General features: G+C 41.0%; 1 protein-coding gene and 1 non-coding gene across 2 annotated transcripts in view; both read right to left on the reverse strand.

Annotated features, from left to right (window-relative positions):
- LOC117471106 (spectrin beta chain, non-erythrocytic 4-like) overlaps nt 1-23,045 on the reverse strand; it is a 138,430-nt gene that overhangs the window by 112,313 nt on the left and 3,072 nt on the right. The window contains exons 2-4 of the mRNA XM_034115907.1: nt 11,484-11,641; nt 10,533-10,684; nt 9,466-9,639 (exon numbers count right to left, since the gene is read on the reverse strand). Coding sequence (XP_033971798.1) covers nt 9,466-9,639; nt 10,533-10,684; nt 11,484-11,628 — 471 coding nt within the window. The 5' untranslated portion in view covers nt 11,629-11,641. The remainder of the gene's footprint in view (nt 1-9,465; nt 9,640-10,532; nt 10,685-11,483; nt 11,642-23,045) is intronic.
- On the reverse strand, nt 20,326-20,398 carry trnae-uuc. The gene has a single exon. It is a non-coding gene; the product is annotated as a tRNA-Glu (tRNA).

Below are 23,045 nucleotides of genomic sequence, written 5' to 3' on the forward strand. Positions count from 1 at the left end.
CCAGAATTGTTAACGCCCAATATACTCCTTAAACAAAATAAACAGAGTCAGATTTCATGCATTGATCCATTATATTGACAAAGGAGGATCTCACCCGGTGTTTGTAGAGAATATCTCTCTGAGCGAGTCCTCTCCACGGAGACATGCTCCTCCTCCTGTCAGTAGCTACTGCTAGTGCTACTGCTACTGACCATGCTACAGATATTAGTGCAAAAATCTACAGCTCCTCTACCACAACCATTAGCAACAAGTGGACATGGAGAATTACATGAACTACATGTTGCTAAATCCACGGCGGGGCGTAAACAGAAGGGTAGCCATGGCAACATTGCTGCGGGGCTGCTGCGGAGTCTTCTTCACTGCTTTTGGTGTATTTTGTGGCGGAAGTTACAGCGCCACTTACAGTCCCAGCATATGTACTACAGCGTTTCCAGCGGCCTCGTTTGAACAGACACGTTAAATGAAACAAATGCATGTGAACGGAACACTTTTTTGAATACGCATACTGTGCATAAACGCAAACGGTCCCGTGTGAGCGGGGCCTTAATGTTACTTCATGTTAAGGCTAATAAAAATGACAAGGCTGTAATGCTAACTAACGTGCTAGCTACTAGCTATGTAGCTAACTTGATCAAGCCAACTCCTATGAAAATGTTCAAAAAGTGCTCAAAATTCACATGTGTGCTAACAGTCCAGCCGTGAAGACATCTACGAGACAGTTTTGAGATTTCTTCAAATGCCGTTGCCATGGCAACACAATGCTCGCCATGAAACACGGTTTTCTCATAACTTCAGTGAAAATGTTCCAAACGGCCCAAAACTTCACAGGTTTGGTAACGATGTAGCCATCAACGCATCTAAGCGTATTATGGGGTGTCATCAAATGCCGTTGCCATGGCGACAGATCATTCACCATCAAGTTAGTTCAAAGGTTTGCAGTTCAAATATTCTGCTGCTTTTCCAAGCCTTTTTACTTTCTTTTCTTCACTCATCACACATTCAAGCCCCCAGTGTTCATGTATCATTTCAATCTAAATTCTTCACTTTCTTCTTACACATTACATTTCAGCATAGAGCATTCCCACTAGCAATTTCTTCGGGAATTGCATTCTCTAGTTCAAAATGGAATTGAACACATATTTTTAAATTGGAACAAATATTGTGCTTTATTTGTTATTTATTTTGTGAAAACTTCCACAATGTATTGTGATGCATCTTAGAGTCGTAAACCACTTCACCTCTCGGTGGTGAATGCGGCTGAAACTACAGTCTACATCGGGACCAGTAAAGTTGTGAAAGCTGGAGTGATTTAGGACACACTGTCTGACTAATGTTTGCAAGCCAGTTAGTAAAGTTAGCTTAGTTATTTATTTGCTCCCGGTTGTTGCGCTCCTTTAATGCTTAAGGTTATTTCTATTCATGGCTATAACTTTGCACCTCAAATGATCATGAGAAGTGATCAGGTCAGTGATAGAGTAAAGAAAAGCAACCATGTTTCAGGTTTGTTTAACCGTGACAACGATTCTCACCCACTCAGGCCTGCCTATAAATGCTATGATTGGCTCAGGTTTCTCCAAGCAAGAAAACAGCAGTTAGAGAAACACCAGCCCAATTGAAATGATGCAAAATGAGGCATCTGTAACCAGTCGAGAGGGAAGGTCCGAGCAACGAGGCCCTTACGTAATTCCTGAAAGGAACATTAAAGCTCCCATGTCATGCTTTTCCGGTTATTACCCGTCCCCTTGTGTGTTATGAAGGTTTTTATGCATGTAAACGGTCTGCAGAGTCAAAAACCCTCAAAGTACACCCTGTAGCGAGTAAAACTCTAACACAGAAAAGACCTGTCTCTGCTGCCCCAAAACGCCTCGTTGGAGATTTCTCTTTTTCCATTGTTTGCTTCCTGGGTTCTGTGACGTGTGAATACCCAAATCAACAACAAATGACCGGATTGGCCCAAATGGACCAATCCGCGGAGCACCTCACACACCAGGATCCCTTGGCTAACTAACAGGGAGTCCCCATTGACTTGCATAGAGCTCCCTGAACGCTGGTAATAGACGAGTTGGGATGGCGGAGAAATGCTCTCCGCAGACCCATTCTCACAGGGTTATAAACCTTTTTCTTACTCAATATCAAGCCACACTTATTGTTTTTACTTCGGCTGTGAGTGTTTGTGTGTGCTCAGGATGAGTTTTGCTTGTTCTCGCTGTATCGCCGACACGGAAACCTGTCCGCTCCTCGCAGCAGCTCGCAGCAGCGGCTCGCAGCAGCGGCTCGCAGCAACGAGCCTCGCAACGAGCCTCGCAACGTCCCGACCAATCAGAGCACACTGGGCTCACAGGGAGGGGGGGGGGGGCAGGAGCTCCAACAAGCCGTTTAGGACAGAGAGTGAATACCTGGTGAATACACATACTTTACAGAGATGCTGTATGAGAAACCAATGTGAGTTTGGAAAATTGCACAATTTAAATCTATTCTAGTAGACCTCAACAATGGAAATATGATCAGTAGAGCTTAAGAGATGAGGAATCCAGAGTGAGGAGATGCAGAGCCTGATGATAGGTGACAGTGACAGCCCTTCAACCAATCAAATCACAGTGACATAATCCAAGGTAATTGGGGACATGACACCCTGGAATGGTGTTAGGCACAACATTGGACACACACTCACTCACTCACACACACACACACAAAAAACTAATTCCACAAACATAATTCTCCAACAAGCAGATACATGACACTTTGTCATTCATTTTTGACAAATGGAAGCAATTCATGATTAATCCTAAGAACAGTCAATGGGTTATTGTAATTATTGAAAATGTCCGCAGGAGAATATATAAGGAAAACAAATAGAAAACTAGAAGGGTACTCAGAGAGCGCAGACACCTCATAATGTGAGAATGATTTTTTTTATCTGCACTGTGATTTGGATTAACTTCAAAATTAAATGTGTCCTTCCTCAACCCACACTACACCTTCCACCATGTATCATGAACATTAGGGAAATAGTACTTCTGTAATAGTGCATACAAACTGACTAGTGGACACTTTTGAATGAACATGTGTGTAGCTCAACTACTCTTTCTTTACTTTCAACCCAATATAAGTGTAAGAAAATAAAACATTTTTGAAACAATGTGCCAGATAAACCCACAGGGAATGTAGTAGATATTACAATCATCTCATCAATAATAAATACACAATCTACATCTTAACTATGTAACAAGAATACATAATCATGTGCATTAAATCTGAATCTCTATATCTTGTCAAACATACGCTACATCAATGTGTCTCGGCTCATTGTAAACACATAGTGAGCTAGCAGTGTGTTAGTTAAGCAGACACACACACACACACACACACACACACACACACACACACACACACACACACACACACACACACACACACACACACACACACACACACACACACACACACACACACACACACACACACACACACACACACACACACACACACACACACACACACACACACACACACACACACACACACACACACACACACACACACACACACACACACACACATTCAGCCAGCCATAAACATCACTAATTTAAGTCAGTGCAAATAATAACAGCGTGTTATTATTTGTGATCAGTCCTGTAAATCAGTAGGATTACCTCTTCCTCCGCCTGTCAATCCGCTTCCTTCTTTCCTCCCTCCCTCTCTTTTTCTCCCTCCCTCCCTCTTTCTCTCTCCCCCTCTCTCTGTCTCCCTCTTTCTCTCTCTCTGCCTGTGTGCAGTTACTGCAGTGGCTCGGCCCTACCTGCTGACTGGACAAAGCAAACTCTCACTTTCACCACAGAGGAAGAGAGGAAAGGGGAAAGATGAGGAGAGACAACGTGCAGGAGGGCAATATCAATATCAGCCAACGATTCTCTATCATGAGATTATTGTTCATATAACTTAAATGTTCAAATAAATGACTTTATCGACCCTGTGAACATGCGGTCAGATTTGCCATTAACCCTGTTTGTATCATTGTTCTGGTCAATTGTATAATTGCAACAATCCCAGGCCTGGATCAGCAGTAAACTACAAAATCAACTGTTTATTATCTTGAAGCTGATCAAATGTTATTTAAAATGTAATGTGTACTATGAGCAGCCACCACTAAGCACTGCATTGAATAGTGTTAAATGGAAATAAGAGGTGATAAACTAATATTTACTACAAGACAGAAGTAAGGTTCTGGAAGATCATTTATTACACGGCTTAGCTGAATACTTTCTAACAGACCGCTGCTAAGGATAACAGACCGAGATCATGAGACTATGTGCAGTCCTATCAATCCGCAGAAAGAAGTCTGGTTGATTTAAGTCAGCTGTGGACAAAAAAAATGTTTTCATCAGAAAACACTATGGAATACTTTTTGAATGTTCAATTTTATATTTGTGGAGCGCACCAAACTTGGGAAGTATGATGGCTAAACTGAGCCAAAAGAGAAGAAAAAAAGGATAAAAGACCGAGCAATGGACGTCAGAGAAATCAGCAGAAGAGAGGAAGTAAACACTAATAGGACCGTTGGTACACAGAGGAACGGACACATTTTTTTAAACGGAAGCAGTGAGATTATTTTTAAGTAAATAAAATCATTTTTTATTTATATTTTGAGTCAAGTCTTTGGTTTATTTAGTGTAGGGCCGTGTAATAAGTGGGATAATGTGCAACTAGGTTTCGCATCGGGCTCCATGATCAGCCAGTCGCGTGTTCTTTTTTCATTAATGACCACCTCGTTGCATATTTTGCCATACTTAAAGTGGACCTATCATGCTATATTTAAATATTGTAGGGCCATACCTATATAAGGTATGTTTATACGTTTCTGTTTTCAAAATACCAAACAGATCATGCATTTTAGCCATGCCTCATTTCGCTCTATGTGCTGTTTGCTGTCTACGGGTCTGATTCTGCTGACCACGCCTCCCTGCAGGAGAGGGGAGACGTGCTCTGATCAGCTGCTGGGCTGTCAGAAGAGGGGGAGAAAAAGAGATCTCCGTCCTCCGTGTTTTATTATATAGAGTCGTTATTCATTTGTTTTAAAGCTCAATAAATAACAAAGAAGACCTTTGACCGGCACTTTTCTAATTTTGTCCGGAAGATTTAAACTTTAACGGACATCTTGACCGGCGAAAGAAACTGAAACTGAAACTCTGCCGCACGGTCCCCTCGTTCCTTGGAAGAGGCGGAGAGGTGGGTGTTTGACATCTGCTGGTGGACTAACCGGAGAGAATTACAGTGCTTGCCTCGACGGGGAGGGATTGCATTGCAGCGGGAGCAAACGCTTGCCTCGGGGAGGGAGAAAAAAAGCCACAGCGGAGAATAAACTGAAGGGTAACCATGGTAACCAAGTCTTCTTCGCTGCTTTTGTGGCAGATTACAGCGCCACTTACAGGCCTGGCATATGTACTACAGCGTCTCCAGCGCTTTCGAACGGCAATGGCCGTGGCTGTCTCCTCCTGATTGGTGGAGTTGGCCCAATAGCCGTAGCGCCACTTTACTGACGTCAGTAAAGTGTTCAAATCTGGATCAGTTTTTATCAGATCCGTTGCAGCCCCTTTTTTAGAGATTTGGGTATGGAGGAAAATAGAGAGGGTTGTGTTTTCTGACACTTGGTGAGTTCCCTGGAACACCGGGGACACATATTCATGTATAAAAGATGTACAAAAGTGCATTTTGCATGATAGGTCCCCTTTAAGGTTTATTCTATATAATTGTTACACTTTCTTCACATCAGTTGCATATACAACTATGTTTAGACTGATTTGCATACTTAGTATCATTGTTAGTAACTTTTAGAAATCTTCAAAATGATTCTTCAATCATAATTGCTTTGTGTGCTCCGCAGCTTAGAGTTTGTCAATATTTAATTCATTCGTAATCATTCATTGACCTTTTCTCTGCTCAAACTTTAATTTCAGTTTTTCCACTTGCATAATAAGGCTCTTTGCCTAAAAAAAGTATTAGTTTTATTTTTTCTCAAGTTGTCTGTTGAAATGATGGCAAATAAAGCATGTGTGTGAAAGGCTGACATGATTACAAGCAGTAGGAATGGCAGTGGCCTGAAGGAGACAAATCGTAAAGATAACATGAGGGACTGTGGCCTACTGTATGGAAACTGAAGAACCATATTTCTATTTTAACTTTTTTTCAACCTTTATTAATCATTACAAACTTGACTGAGCACAGACCACTGACTGAAGGTCACAGTTAGGCCCTACCCGTATTTACCACATCAATGCTTGTTGTTTCCTATCAGCCAACCACACTTAATCCCTATCCTCACATGTTCCATAATTACACACACACACACACACACACACACACACACACACACACACACACACACACACACACACACACACACACACACACACACACACACACACACACACACACACACACACACACACACACACACACACACACACACACAGCTCTTCTTTCTCAGCACATGCAAAATTGAAGAGGCCATCGACTGGTGGCTGTGGGAGCAGGAGAGCAGGACCACAGCCAAGCTCACAGCTAATGGTGGCAGAGCAGGAAGTCAGGGTATACTGTGGCCCAGACTATACAGCTGATAGGCTACACCACGGATATATAAAGATACAGCATTGAAGGCGGATCCTGTTCATTCCTATGAAAGTTGCTCAGTGGCGCATGAAGCCAAAATGGCCTCTCAAATACAAAAATCCCTGCATCATCTGGGAATCTAGGCCCACAGAGCATCCGCACTTGAGTTTTCCATAAGCCCCGCCTCCAATCCGCTCCGTCTCAGCTTAGTGAAACTGATTGAACTTTTAAGACCTTGTGATATAAATAAAGGATATTTGAGTGTTAATATTGGGTAGTTTAGCTAAAATAAATCATCCGGTGATTTACAGACGTCTCTTTCCCAATGTTAGTCAATCGGAAATAGTATTTCTGGCCCAAAATTATGTCACATACTGATACGGAATTTATAGTAACACTGTTAAGCCACTAGAAAAAAACTGCTTCATCGGTAGGTACACTTTCTGGGGGCTTGGGCTGGAATCAACGACACAACAACAAAAAACAGTGATGACTAAACTACATTTCAAGTGTGCTACCAAGCCTGTTCTCAAGCATCACTGTATTAGAGCTGTTAAATATTTCTGAGTAGTGAACTTATCCTTATTACTGTGATTCAGACTAAACAATAAATGTTTACATTGATAAAAAACTGTTTATTGATTTGCAGGGTCAAAAAAAAAGTGGAAGGTGAAAGATATGATTGTATAATTGCAAAAGAAAAAAGCCACCAACTCTGATGTGTAAAATAACATGTTAATAATGGCCATGATAATCTTTAGCAGTGACCATCAAACCACCTCTGTTTTAACATTAACACAGATCCTTCATCTTGTGCCTCAGAGGGTCACTCACATACTGAAACCTGAGTCTGCTAGCAGTGCTGTTTAATGTGCTTTGTGGTAGGTAGGCAGGCCGAGCATGACAATAGCGAGTCCCAGGAGACAGCTGCTGGGCGGCTGTATGGCGTGAATGCTACAGAAGGGTCTGAATAATGCTAAACCAGCATTTTTAGCCAAAGCCCTGCTGTAGCAGTGAAGCGTAAGAAAGAAGAGCTGTGGGCTCCTGCTGTACTTACATGGCACAAACTGATCCTGTATCACTGCTGCTCATGACTGTATGCATGTCAAGATGTGAGAGTATAGGTGTGTGTTTGACTAGATATATGGAGTGTGTACGTAAGAATGTATATGTCTGTGTGTGTGTGTGTGTGTGTGTGTGTGTGTGTGTGTGTGTGTGTGTGTGTGTGTGTGTGTGTGTGTGTGTGTGTGTGTGTGTGTGTGTGTGTGTGTGTGTGTGTGTGTGTGTGTGTGTGTGTGTCCTGTCCTTGTCGAAGAGTAGACAGGAAGGCGGCCTCTGAGCCCTGAGTGACTTTCAGGCTTTATTCACCAAACAGCTGTCGCACACTGATGATGCGGCAGTTGTGACTGTGACAGAGTTGGACAGTTACAGAACACTTCCATCAGTGCTGCCATCACAGTTTCAGCCCAGTAGAGCAGTCAATTTTTTCTAAGCAGAAGCTACATTTTCATGTTTACATTTTTAAATCAATATTGTGATCAATATATCAAGTCGTTGGTTTATTTAGTATGTAGCTGTTTAATAAGCAGGATAATAATCTGAGAGCCATTAGCCAGTATTCTCATCACCAGCTGCAGATTCATTCATTACACATTATCCCTTACAAAATGTCCTTTATGTTGTATTCTTGTTTTAATGGTTTTGTTAGAGTTCACATTCCAGCCATGGATTCATATTGTCTTCATATACACAAGGGACCAAATAAGGAATAATGACCACCTTTCACCCTCCAATAATGACCCCTCACTGCATATTATCCTGCTTAATATACGGCCACATACTAAACACACTAAGGACTTGACTCCCAATATTAATTGAAATAATTGTTTTGACTTGAAAATGATCGTATTGCTACCGCTAATAAAAAAATACTATTTTCCACGGCGCACAAATGGCGTGAACTGCGGCAACAACCACTTAATTTAAAAGGAACAGAAGCACTGATCGATGTTTTTGGTAACTGTCCAAGTCTGTTCACAGTTTCTTTTTCACTAACAAGTCCTTGCCTAACAATGCCAGAGCCCATACCGTGTTCCTGTTAGTGTTTACTTCCTGTCTGACTTCTTCTGTTCATTTAACTGACATCCAGTGGTGCGTCTTTTACCTCTATTCCTTTCTCTACCTTGATCCTCCTTAGCAACGCTCATTATTTTGCTTAGCAGCGGTCTGTTCAACAGTCTTAATAACCTCTGAAATGTCTGAATTGACCAATCAAAATCGAGTGTAATAACAGGAAACAATATAGCATGTTATCAATCTTTCATTCTCCACCCCCCATTAAAAGTATTCAACTTGCAAATTCACAAAAAAAAGAAATGTGCGTCAGCTGAAAAAAGATGAACCATGAATTATGCATAACTTTTAACCGCTATCTACCCCGTCTCAAGGTCCGCTTCACTGTAGATATTGCACTAATGATTTTGCAGCACAAACAAGGCCATACAGTTTTGCAGCTAACTGCAATTTTCTGCAATTATCCATGAGGCAAAGAATAAATGTTTCCTGAACAAAGAACTTAGTAGGTAGAGGAATGGCAAAAGAGAGGAAGAAGGTCTGGGCGTGACATTTCTAATACATGTTACCACCCACTGTCAGAAGATGCTTATCATTTCACTGTAACTGCGTGTAGCTATTAACCAGATCTTCATGAAATGGACTGTTTTTGCAATGAGGCTCATTTGCATAGAAATGGGATTTTTTTTCAGCAGATGTATTATTATATTACCACTTAGATGTTATTTGTTGGGACATTTGTCATGCAATCATTTTAACAAAACACAGGTTTATATGTGTGTTTACCTGGAAGCGTAGGATGATGGTCCACATAAGGCCCAGGGTGAGGCGGTGGTTTCCATCCACAATGTCATGGGAGCCCACATTCTCCAGGTGCACCCTCTGTTCTTTAAGGAACTGCAGGGCTTTGTCAACGTTCTCCAGGCAGTGGATCCGCATTCGACCCCGCGTAGGCCTCGGCTGGGGGGGATCAGAGGGATTATAAACAAAAACCTTCGTACGTACCAAGTATGTGAGAACATTCATTGTGTCCTCCATAGGAATACGAGTGTTGGAACCTGCTGCAGGTGTAGTAACTCCACAAATCCCAAATTGACCAAATATTAATAAATAAGTGTAAGTAAATAAGTTATCTAGTGAGCTAGCTAGGTAACACTGATCAACTTAAATAATCAAAAAGGATATATGTATAGAGCACCTTGAATGGGATAGTTTTAGTGTTTAAAGAGGGGTTGTCTTAGACAGGAGCACCATCACAGAGGCTAATCCATTTATTTTTGTTGATGGGGCCAGCAGCAAAACATATTTAAGCAACCTAAAAATAAGGCCCATCTGAAAAATGTAATCATTTAAGGTGTACGCTTCAATTCGAATATATTTCCCTCTTGACCGTCCTGTCAGACAGCCCTTTCCCACAGAAAACTGAAGCTGTTATCTATGCCCTCTTCAAAGCCACCAAACTCTTTTGAAAAAAAAACAGTAATTATATCTGCTGGTCTACATATGCCTTGATCTGCCCTTTGTTTGTGTGTTTGTGTAAATTTGGTGAATTTGAACCGACCCATAAAAACATTTTCTAACTCAAAAATATTTTAAACATGAAATATACTTAGATCGATTTTTCAGCTGACCTTTCTCTTAGGTGGCTTAAAAACGTTTTGCTGCTGCCCCTATCCACCGTAATACATTACCATGCTTCCTTGACGGACTGCAGGTTACACACTGAACCTCATACAACCTGACTTAAAACAATCCAAACTATACCTTTAACATCTCACATTCTATGATCAATTAAGAGAGGCTTTAAAATGTATATTATATATATTATAATTTGCCATGAAGTGTGTTCCCACCAGCAGCTCTCCACTGAGGACCTCCAGCAGCCTGGTGAGCATGTATCCATCCCGCAGGTCGTTGTAGAGGTCAGCTATGCGACAGGACACTCTGGCCAGATGGGAGTTAACCCACTTGGTGAAAGTTTTCTTCTGTACCGCATCTCGTTCATCTGAGGGAAAACAAAGAACCAGCTTTAGAGTGAACCGTCGCTTCCTAGACAGACAGGCAATAAGAATATCTGGTACCACTTTACAATAAGACTACCCTTATAAAGGATTCATAAAGGGTTTTAGGTTATGAATTAGGTTGTAAACACTTTATTTATCATTAAGAACCCTTTATAAACCAGTTCTAACATAGTTTGCATACATCAACATAGGCTCACTATTTGGCAAGATGACTAAGCCTTATATTGGCTACTTAGCGAGAATCAACTCAGTGAGCAACAGATACCAAGGATGCTGGCCGATGAAGAAGACGAAGTAAGCTAGGTAGCCAATATAAGGCTTAGCAATACAGATAAATGTGGGCTCACTATTTGGCAAGCAACTGGTCACAGTTGCCCTGTTTATCTCATGTCTTATAAAAGCTTATTAATGATTTATAAAGTGTTCACAACCTAATTAATAAATGAATTACAAACTATTCGTAAACCCTTTATAAGGGTAGTCGTATTGTAAAGTGGTACCAAATATCTTATAGCTAGAACAACGATTAAGTCAAATTATACTTATCTTTGGAAATGCTTTAGGTGATATACCTTTTAAATAATGAAATCTGTATTCTGTCTTTTTCCCTATTGTGGATATATGAAAAAAAAGAAAGCAGGCCACATATATAACATATTTGTTATGATTTTGGATATGGTGATCAAAAAATGTGGTACTATAATTCAGCAGAGACGCAGGTGTGTTTGTAGAGTGTGTGTGTGTGTGTGTGTGTGTGTAGACATGTGCGTGACCTCTGACCTGCCAGGGCCTTGATGCGGGAGCACTCAAACAGCTTGGAGCTGGTGCACTCCGTCTCCCAGAATCCCGAGCTGCTTGGGCGGTTGTTGTTGTTGAGCTGGCGCTGGGCTTCGGCGTTGTCCAGGTCTGGGGAGGCATTAGCCATCGCGCCCGACGCCCTGCAACACACACACACACACACACACACACACACACACACACACACACACACACACACACACACACACACACACACACACACACACACACACACACACACACACACACACACACACACACACACACACACACACACACACACACACACACACACACACACACACACACACACACACACACACACACACACACACACACACGTTTAAATGTCTGTGTGAAAAACATTTACCAACAAGGATACTCGGGTTAGACCATTTCCCCTTTAGTTAAAAAAATAAGATAAGATAAGATAAAATTGTACTTTATTGATCCCAATTTGGGATTCTTTTTTTTCTTTTATGCAGCAGCATAAAAGACAAGGCATTTTACAATAAAACAAAACTAGAAATAAACAAGAAAATAAAGAAAATAGAAAATATACATGTTGGATTTGACAAGATATTATATATACAAATATATATATACATAAATATATGACATATGGAATATTAATATTAAATATTAAATATTGAACAGATTATATATGTGTAAAATGTACAACGTGGTTTTATTCCAAGAGAAACTACGGAGCAGAGAGTTCTCTTCCAGCCAGAGGTGATTTATTGTACAGAGTTATTGCAGTGGGCAGAAATGTTTTCCAGTATCTGTCCTTGTGACAGGGGAGCTGCAGCAGTCTGTTGGAGAAGGAGCTCCGTTGACTGTCCAGCTGCAGGTGGAGGGGGGGGGGGTTATCCATGATGGACAACAGCCTGTTCAGTGTCCTCCTCTCCACCACAGCTTCAAAGGGGTCCAGCTTGATGCCGATGACTGACCCAGCTTTCCTGATCAGTTTATTGATCCTGCTGGTGTCACCGGCTCTGATGCTGCCCCCCCAGCAGACCGCAGCAAAGAAGAGTGCACTAGCCACCACAGACTGATAGAAGATCTCCAGCATCTTACTGCATACGTTGAAGGATCTCAGCTTCCTCAGAAAATAGAGTCTGCTCATCCCCTTCTTGTACACAGCGTCAGTGTTGATCCTCCAGTTCAGTCCATTGTCTAAGTGCACTCCCAGGTACTTGTAGTCCTCCACAACAGCCACACCCTCTCCTAGAATGCACAGGGGCTGAGGAGGAGATGTCCTCTTCCTCCTGAAATCAATGACCATCTCTCTGGTCTTGGCCACATTCAGAAGCAGATGATTTCTTCCAGTCCACTCAACAAAATCACCCACCAGCGCTCTGTACTCCTCCTCCCGTCCATCCCTTATACACCCTACCACTGCAGAGTCATCAGAAAGCTTCTGCAGGTGGCATGACTCTGAGTTGTATTGAAAGTCAGAGGTGTATAAGGTGAACAGGAAAGGAGTCAGCACAGTACCGTGATATTTCCGTAAAAATAAATGGTCTCATTAATGATGCTTTTACAGCCAAATGTATATCAAAATGTAGATTGTGTCCTTCAGAGCTGTAACCATAAGTAAATTAATACAAAATGAAGTAAGTTGATCCAAAAAAGTTAGTATTTGTTTCAGCTTTAATTAAAAACATTCCCTGTGTCAGCTATTCAAACGGGAATATTTTATCTTTAGGTTTTGGACTGCTGCTCAGATAAAATAAGATTTAACTATTTAATATATCAAATAATTAACCATAAGTTAATGGTGCTGCTTATTCTCAATAGACAGCTTTGCTTACAGTGTGAAGTGCTGTTTCCCTTCACACTGAATTGTTTTGGAATTGTCTGGCTTTTTATTGGCTTAGTCACACCAAGAACACCAACATGCTCACACATCATTTACAGAAACACACACTTATACATGCAAATGACAGTCAGAATGTGTTGGGGACACACAGGTGATAATGGAACGCTGACTGACTCCACACACATTTCATGGGACACATTGAACCATTATGTAGCCACACAGGTTCACAGAAACACATTCAGGTTTACACAGGGGGAATTTGCTAAATGTCTACACATTTCACAAATAACATGGCTCACAAGTAAACAAAAACTACTCTGGAGTCCATAAATAAAATCCTTCCCGTTCATGAATGATGCAGCACCTCTCCTTGGCATCAGAGCATTTGACAAAAGAGAAGCTTAAAATAAAAATCTCTCTGATGGTGGGAGTCAGGAAGTCAAAATGATTTGGTTGATCTCTCCTGTCTCTGACAGCTGAAACCCAGAGACTAAAAAATTACTTCTAAACTTTTCCAAGAAATCACACAGCTCAGGGTGAGATGTAAGAATTTGCAAAAAGATAAGAAAATGATTTAGACACATTCCTTTTCAAAGAGCAGAACATAACAGATATTCATTGAATCTTAAAGGAACAGCACTATAGTCCCCAGGAGCTATATTTACCAAACATCCTAAGACAAATAAGTGGCAGTTTGCAGAAATTCCTAAAATAAGGGGTGTCTCAGTCTTTACTTTAGGACCCCTAAATACTCCTACAACTACCCTGATGAGCCATTCGCAGTTTCACTGTACCGGCCGTGTGTACTTAGACTTGCATGGCTGATGGTATTTGATGCCAGATACAATGTAATTAACAGGCCAATATTTCTTATTGATTCAGCAATCTATTAATATTCCTTTTCTATAATGTAAATGAATGAGTTCCTTGCTCTTAGTAGTGTTGTGGCTCTTACTGTAAGAGAGAGCTGATGTGCTTCATTGTGCTGCACCGCACATTTCAGTTGGAGGAAACAAAGATCCTGGTGAGACATACAAATCAGCAGACTTGGTGAAAATCTTAACTTCTTGTGCTTCTTATGCTGAAATGATCTGGCTCATACCAAATATGAGCAGTTTTTCAGGATGAGACTCTCAGTCTTAGGCAGATATTTTGCAGATTTGTCTCAGACTCTGTCTAAGAGGAGCTATGTTATTACATTACATGTTACTTGTTAGATGCTTTTATCCAAAGCGACTTACATACTCAATACTGTGGGCAATCCCCACAGGAGCACTTTGGGGTGAAGTGTCTTGCCCAGGGACACAATGACATGCTGACTGCAGTGGGGTTTGAACCTGTGACCATCTGATCCCCATACCAAGGCTCTATCCACTGCGCCACACGCCTCCCTGTTATGTGTGTGTAAGCATTTTACACTTCTTTCCTATATTTCCCTGAATCACACATTTATAATCTGGGTTTGGCTAGTCATTGTTATTCATGTAAACAGCAGACTAAGACAACAATTGCAAATATGTGTGACCAAAAGCAGTGGCATATTTAGGGAAATACGTGATTCTTTGATACATAGATGGTCAGCAGAAAGGTGGATTATTTGCTTTGTAAAGTTTCCCAGGACATGTTGATACCACTGTGAAAGCTCATCAGTGTAGGGATCCACTGTAACAAACATCAACTCAAGCTGACAACACACAATCCACTGTAACACACATCAACTCAAGCTGACAACACACAATCCACTGTAACACACATCAACTCAAGCTGACAACACACACTATAATTGATGTCAATATTGTCACACCTCTTAGTCCTATGATGAGTTTATGTTTAGTACTAAAGAGAGATATCTACGATGTGTGCACAAAAATGGCTATTATTTGACTCCAGAGGCCTGTACTACGAAGCCGGTTCAACATACCCTGGATATGTTTGAGTTACCCGGCTTACCTAATCCAAAACAAACGCGCTCTCGCTAAGTGGTCCTACGACGCTGGTTATCAACTCGTTAACTCAAGCCAGCTTTGCCCTATCTAGTTATGTGCGCCTTCACATGAAAGGGGCGGGGTTAGCAACATTTGACCAATCACAAACATGGAGAAGCGTACTGACAGCGCAGCGCGTCATACTTCCTGAATGAAAAGTAACCTATAATATTAGACATTAGAATGCGTACATTAACAGGTTTATAATATCACTGCCTCGTCCAAGACACGAGTGGATCTGACTTTAATTACATTTGACTCGAGTGTTTCGTCAACTTAATGTGTTGCTTAAAATAATACTTCTGCATACAGTATGTGACACTGTGAGTGTTGCACGGCCAGATACGGCTCAAGAAGCTGACTCAGATAAGGAAATATATGATACATTATGATGTGATGTGATATGAATGATAATGGGACACATCGACGTCTGCACTCACAGTGCCGCGGACTGTACTTAATGTTACTCTGATCCGGTTACTTATGTCGTGGCAGATATTTAAGTAAGCTTTCTTAACGCTAATGTTATAATAGTCAGATTGCTCTGAAAATGGGAGGGGATATTCTATTAATTTTCACGTTCACACAGTCAGTTGATTTCCTGCAACGGCAGTTTTTCTGTATTTCCTTTCTCCTGTAATATGACTTGATAGCTTTAAACTCCGCACACGGAGCTCTGATTGGTCAGCAGGCGGTGCTTTCACTGAGTTGATCTCTTATCCTGGAACCTAACCTGCTCCGGACCAGGCTAGCCGTTCAGCATAAGTTACCATGGAGATCCAGCCCGGTAAGAAGAGAACCAGCGTCGTAGGACCGGAAAGCCAGAGTTTTCCCTGAAGTCAGCTCGCTAAGCGAAAATCCGGCTTCGTAGTACAGGCCTCTGGTGAATGCTACACAGTCACATTAGCAGCTTATTCCTCCCCCACCTTCTTTGTGTTACACACGTGATGGATGGAAAATACACGCAATGGTGTCCCCGGGTAAATAGCAGATGTGCCCACAAGACATTAAATGCCATTTGGTGCTGTTATCCAATGCGGCTTGGGGTATTGTTTGTGTGCATGTTGTGGGCTAATTTGGCATGTTTACATTGAATCAAACTTGACATACTTTATGATAATCTGCCAGATTTTGAAAGAGGGTTCAAAGTGAAAGTCAGGTGTCTCTCAGTTGTTTTTTGACATGTCCTTTTTGCTTTACATCTCTTTGTGTGTGTCCCCCTGTTCTGGCCACTCCCTGCCGCTATACTGCCACAAAAGCTCGCTGTTGTCACTAACCCTAAACCACTGGAAAATAATGTAGCCATATTAAGTACATGTCAGCATGCCCTGCAAGACAGAAAAAGAAGGGATAGTTGCGCACATGCACTTAGTCGTTCTCCCAGGAGAACGACTATTTGAAAAGGCCAAACAAATTTGTTTACAATAATGTAATAAGAGGTGCAACTCACAATTATTTTCTTAATCAATTTGTTTAAAAAGTGTAAGAAATAGCAAAAAACTTCCATTAAATTGTCGAGGGGCCGGAGGTAAGAAATACAAATATTTTGTAATGCCCAACAAACATTTTAAAAACTAAAAATACACCTTAAAAACCGGGAGCAATGAATATGTACATTTTGCTGCCTGTAGAAATCTTATATAATAAACTGCATTTGACTGATTGACTTTAACTTGTAAATGAGTATTTTATATTTAGCATATTAATAGTGTCAATTAAGTGCAAGCCATTTGATTGTTTCATTATTAATATGCTAAATATAAAATACTCATTTACAGAATATTGGGTACCAATAACCGAAAAGGGTGCACTGGTTGTGTATTTTTAAATATATTTGAGCTACATTTCTTCTTGAACATCACTGAATCATTGTCTGCTATAAAACTGCCCTGCAGCTGTCCTGGTGATATCTCATCATGTCTTGGTGTGTTTTGTCTCAGATGAGTGGCAGTGGATGGTGTGATCAGCGATGTTGCAAATGAGTTAGCCCCGGGTTTCACCTCTGTAAATCCCACTACATTTTACACCCATATCCCCCAGGGTGGCAATATCCTTCACCAGCATTTCCCTTCAGAGATAGAATGTCAACAATAAGGCTGTTTGCACACAGTCATTGTAGACTGACTTATACATTCTAAGCAAAAATTCTAGCAAAGGTTCAAATAGACAGAGAGAATACAAGAAAGACCATCTGAGAAACCTAGAGTGATATTTTTAACTACTTTGTTCCTTAAATACATAGCAGTAATGCTGTCTCAGCTGTCACCAGACTGTATTATTACTGTATTTAAGAATAAACCACATAACACACACACACACACACACACACACACACACACACACACACACACACACACACACACACACACACACACACACACACACACACACACACACACACACGTGTTATATCGTTATAAGACTTAACATTTCAGTGAGATGATGAGAGAATGTCAAAAAGGTATGTTGCAAAAACCATCACTGGATTAGAGGACAAACAAAAGCAAGTGTACATCAGTCAAACTGCTACACTCTCATGTCAGTTAACATACAATGAGTGTGTGTATGTGTGTGTGTGTGTGTGTGTGTGTGTGTGTGTGTGTGTGTGTGTGTGTGTGTGTGTGTGTGTGTGTCACTTTTATTCTAAGAATCAGACTCAGCTGTTTCGGAATCCACCCCCCCAGACACGTGAGCAAACACCATGTCACACACACACACACACACACACACACTCCTGGCTATCCATGTTCTGCTCTATAAGTACCATGAGCAGTGAGATGCTTCATGGTCAGCCTCCAGAGACTGAACACAGCCTGAGGGAGATCTCAGATGGAGACACAGACAAAGGAAAAGGTGACAGCACATTGAGCTCACAATGATTTCATCAGCATTCAGAGAGTTATGAATGTAAAACCGCAACAGCAGTCACAAAATGCTGAGACTAGGGGTGGGAATTGATAGAGTTGTATACAGTATATCGTTCTTTATCAGTTCCCTATAGATTTGTAATGAATAGTTCATTGGAAAAATAATATTTGTATTCTATTTTATTTTTAAGAAATGTTGTCAATTTCTGAAACTTGGGATAAATAAAGTATCTATCCATCTATCTATCTAATAAATATATATATATATATATATATGTTGTCAGTGAAAAATGAGGGTGTGTCTCCTTAGGTAAATTAGCTGCACACTTTTGAGCACTTTCTCTGGCCCTAAACAAACTGAAACATGACACAGCTGCGTGGGATATTAGTCTTTGGTAATGCACAAGTTTCGGAAAGCATGAATAATATGAATCAATAGTAATGGTGGCAAGCGATTTCAAGGAATCAGACCACTCGAAACCAGATCTTAGAGGGAACTGGTTCTCAATTCCCATCCTTATTTGAGGAAGTACCTTAAAGGTGTATTCTAGTACTTGTATTACTCTAACCTTATACACTGTAGGCAAACAATTACTTCCATAAAAGGTACAAACAAGAGTGGAAAGTCACAGTTCTTCTGTCCCACAGTGTCAGTGTCCTAAAGTGCTGAGTAATGCTGCTGCTCTTACAGCAGCCAGCACGGGAGGTTGATCAGTAATAAACAGCTAAAACCAAAAAGATGCACCAAAAGGCAAGTGCTAGAATTTTGTTTGCTTTTTACTCTACTGAGTCCCTATATACTGGACATAACAATACAAATGCTTCTCTTCAGATCATTTGATATGAATATTGCTTATTAAAAATGATGACACAGCAGTGCAGAATCTTGTTTCATGCTCCATATTTATATATGCTGACATCAATTCAATTTTGTTTATCGTTATTATGGAATCTCTATGATAATCTTTATAACACTAAACCTAGGGTGTAAAATAATGGTAAACTATTCTGGAAAGAAATCTAGATCTGGATCTGAGAAACTTTTCAAATCAGACTCCACGGGGTAACAGAGTCTCCTGTTCCAACACTGAAGGATCAAACGTTCACACTGCAGCACACTCTCTGATCTCCACATGGAGCTGGAAGAAAGAGCAGGAATCACCTTTGGAAAAACACACCAACACAATTGCATTGCAACTCTCTACCCCCTTTCTACCCAAACAGAATGACATGACATTTTTATAAGGAAAATAACAATACTTTTTATAATGATGGACATGTCTGTTTGGTAAGTCTGAGTGTGTTTGTGTGAGTCTACACCAGCTCTATCATTGCTCCTTCAGTTTTTGACCTCTTTACTTTGAATTTTCATAATTCAGACTCATTACATTATATGTTATTTAGCTGACGTTTTTATCAAAAAGAGACTTACTGTACACACACTTCAATTCTGTAGAAATGCCTACGGGAGAAATGATTGGTTCAGAGTCTTGCCCAAGGACACCCCAACATGTTCACTACAGGGGTTGGAACCATGGATGTATATTAATAAGAACTGGATACAGCGTGGGAGGCGGAGTCTCGTTCTTTCCTATGAGAGCTGCTCATTGGCGCATGAGGACAAAATGGCCCAACTTTTGAGAGAGCGAAACGTCAGATACCCATCATGCCTAGCTGTCAGAGCAGAAGAACCTGTATGTGCGCTCACAGAGCATGCACCCCTTAAGCCCCGCCCCCCGAGCTCCCACTCTCGGCTCAGTAGAATGAATGGAGAGAGAAAATAAATTGTACAACTTTAAGGACGTAATGATTCTAATAAGGGCTATAAAATAGTTCATACTGGGTAGTTTATTTAGTTTTTTTAAAAGTATCCGCTGATATACAGACGTCTCTTTCCCAATGTTAGTCAATGGGGAAAAGTCTTTCTGGGCCCAGTGACGTCACGGACTGATACGGAAATTGTAGTACCGCCGTTTGGACACAACGAATATTTTCATCAGAGTCCGGCGCACTTCCTGGGGGCTTGGTTGGAACGGGACAATCACTTCAACACCTACTTGTTTTTGTATTACTTCCTGTATTTATTATTTCCTGATTATATTTAGTTTAGGCCTCCAAGTCTGCTTTTATTATTTAAAAACATGTCTTGCCTGAACAGGGACTTGAAACCTGGACCCTCAGATTGAAAGTCTGATGCTATACCGACTGAGCTATCCAGGCTCTGATAGAGCCATCACATGACAAATCATTATGTGTAGAATTACACGGCATGTTTTTTTTATCAACTCACAGTCCAAAACCCTAAGATCTTCAATGACACAAACATAAAACAGGAAAAAAGCAACAAATCATTTGATGCAGGGACCAGATAATGTTCTTCATTTTTGTTAAACATATGATAAATGACTTAAACTACAAATTGATTATCAAAATTATTGCTGATTCATTTTCCTTTGGTTGTTCAATTCAATCAATGATCTGGTAGTGTCACCACTATCATATATATGTGTGTGTATGTGTGTGTGTGTGTGTGTGTGTGTGTGTGTGTGTGTGTGTGTGTGTGTGTGTGTGTGTGTGTGTGTGTGTGTGTGTGTATGTGTGTGTGTGTGTGTGTGTGTGTGTGTGTGTGTGTGTGTGTGTGTGTGAGAGCTGTCAGTCGTTATGCTTTCTCCTCTAAAACACTCAGTGTTATTATTGCCTCTCTCCCCAGCTATGCTGTTGCCATTGTTACCCGAAATAAATCACCATTACACCAATGTTGTAATGAGTGCGTCGACCCCCCCATCTCCTTTTATTATCCTTCACACTTTTTCATTCGTCCTGTCCCTCTGGTCCCACTCGTCCCTGTGTCCTGTCGGCAGTCCTACGCGCCGGCCTTCACTACTTGTGTTTGGGCTATTAGCATTTGGCTTGCTGCCTCCATACTACCAACTAGCAGTGACAATACTCTAATCTCTGAAGAACACGAGATGCCAAACATCAGGCGCCCTTGAAACGAGCACTTAACCCCCAAATGCTGCAGTGAGGCTGTACAGCCAACACCCGTGTGTTCAGTGGCCAAAGAGTGTGGGTCCTGAGCAGCTAGCGCCTGTTCCTTTACATAAGTGTGCCTATGTAGCAGGATGGTGCTGAAAATAAAATACTTTGCCTTATTGGTATTATTTGGTAAGTATTTAAAGAAGTTGCATAGATTTAGTCTGTATTTCCAAAAACATACACTAGAAAACTGGCTTTTCTAAAATCATAAACCCATCTCAGGCTTTAGAAACTTCTGCCATTTGAGTAGTCAGTGAAATATTACTTGATCCAATATTATACATTTGAGTCGTTGTATTTTCTGATGTTGTAATAAACTGTGAAGAGTAAACCACATCAAACTAGAAAGCAGGCCCAGATCAACTCTTTAGGAACACCTCCTCGGGAACTTTCATGTATGTTCCAGTTCTGCTTACTTGGCCAGTTCCTGCCTCCTAAAAAGGCCTTACTCCAGAGGTTGTATGTAATTGGTGGAAGGATGTAGCATGGGCTCAGTCATTTCTGAGCGAATCCTAATCACAGCGGGTGATACTGTACACAACTTCATTTTCAATTTCTTTAAAACTACAAGTTAGGGCATGGCCTTGGCAGACCGGGACTGTTGCTTTTGGTCAAATGTGTTAAGGTTTACATCAGACAATTGGTTTTCCAGCAGCAGAAGGTTATGCGGATTACATTACAGAAACAGAGTACTCATGTTCATCCAAACAATGACACCCAGTTCAATGGTGTGACTCATTAAAAGTGTTTTTGGTGGTGGACAAAAATAGAGATATGGCTCAGAGGAATTTGGATTGACATAGATAAAAGTATTGTTTATTTTAATGTCTGCTTTGAGATTGGTTGGCAATATTTGTATGTATTAATGTTGTCACCACAGAATGTCGTTTGAGTAGTCAGTGGTCTTTGTTTTTTTTCTCTTATCATATTACTGGACTAACAATCCAAGAATACCCTTATATAGATCGCCAACATCTGACTGTCCATCTGTATTGCTTTAGAGGGCAGATTAACAGACAGACAGAGGGAGAAAGTGAGTGAGAGATGCAGACATTATAAAGAGAGGTATAGACTAAGGAGTAAGATAAGAGTCTAGGGAGGTTATAAGAGAGAGAGATGTTACAGAGAAACAGAAAAGATGACATTGAAGAGGAGGGGTTGCAATAGAGAGAATGAGGGTAAAAGATAGATATTGAAGGAGTAAGATGGGGGGGTGGGGGCATATCACCGGAAAGATGTAGAAAGAGAGAAGAGGCAAGAGAGAGACAGCTGCCACTGTTAATCAGTCAGTGGCAGCAGCTCTGTGTCTCTGTTCCTCTAAGGCTTAATGGGGAGCAGACCCTCAGTGTATGTCCCCTTTTCACACACACACACACACACACACACACACACACACACACACACACACACACACACACACACACACACACACACACACACACACACACACACACACACACACACACACACACACACACACACACACACACACACACACACACACACACACACACACACACCTCATTATTATCGTCACATGGTGATCAAACTGCCTGGGGGATATTTACGATGACCTCTGCTCTGAAGCTGATAAGTCATCTGCATATTAACAATTGTGAGGCGCATGCTCGGCTACCCACATTTCTATTGATTTATCTAATGATCAGCTGTCAATTAAATGAACTTCTGACAATCATAAAATGCAGGATCCTGACACCAGGGACTTTGAAATGTGCTCAGTGGCACCTCTGACTGGAGGTTCAAAAAGTACCCGATTATGAGCATGCACACTTGCGTTTCGTAGATCCCCGCTTCCAAATATGTAGTCATC

This window comes from Trematomus bernacchii, unplaced genomic scaffold, assembly GCF_902827165.1.
Source record: "Trematomus bernacchii unplaced genomic scaffold, fTreBer1.1, whole genome shotgun sequence".
Classification (NCBI taxonomy): domain Eukaryota; kingdom Metazoa; phylum Chordata; class Actinopteri; order Perciformes; family Nototheniidae; genus Trematomus; species Trematomus bernacchii.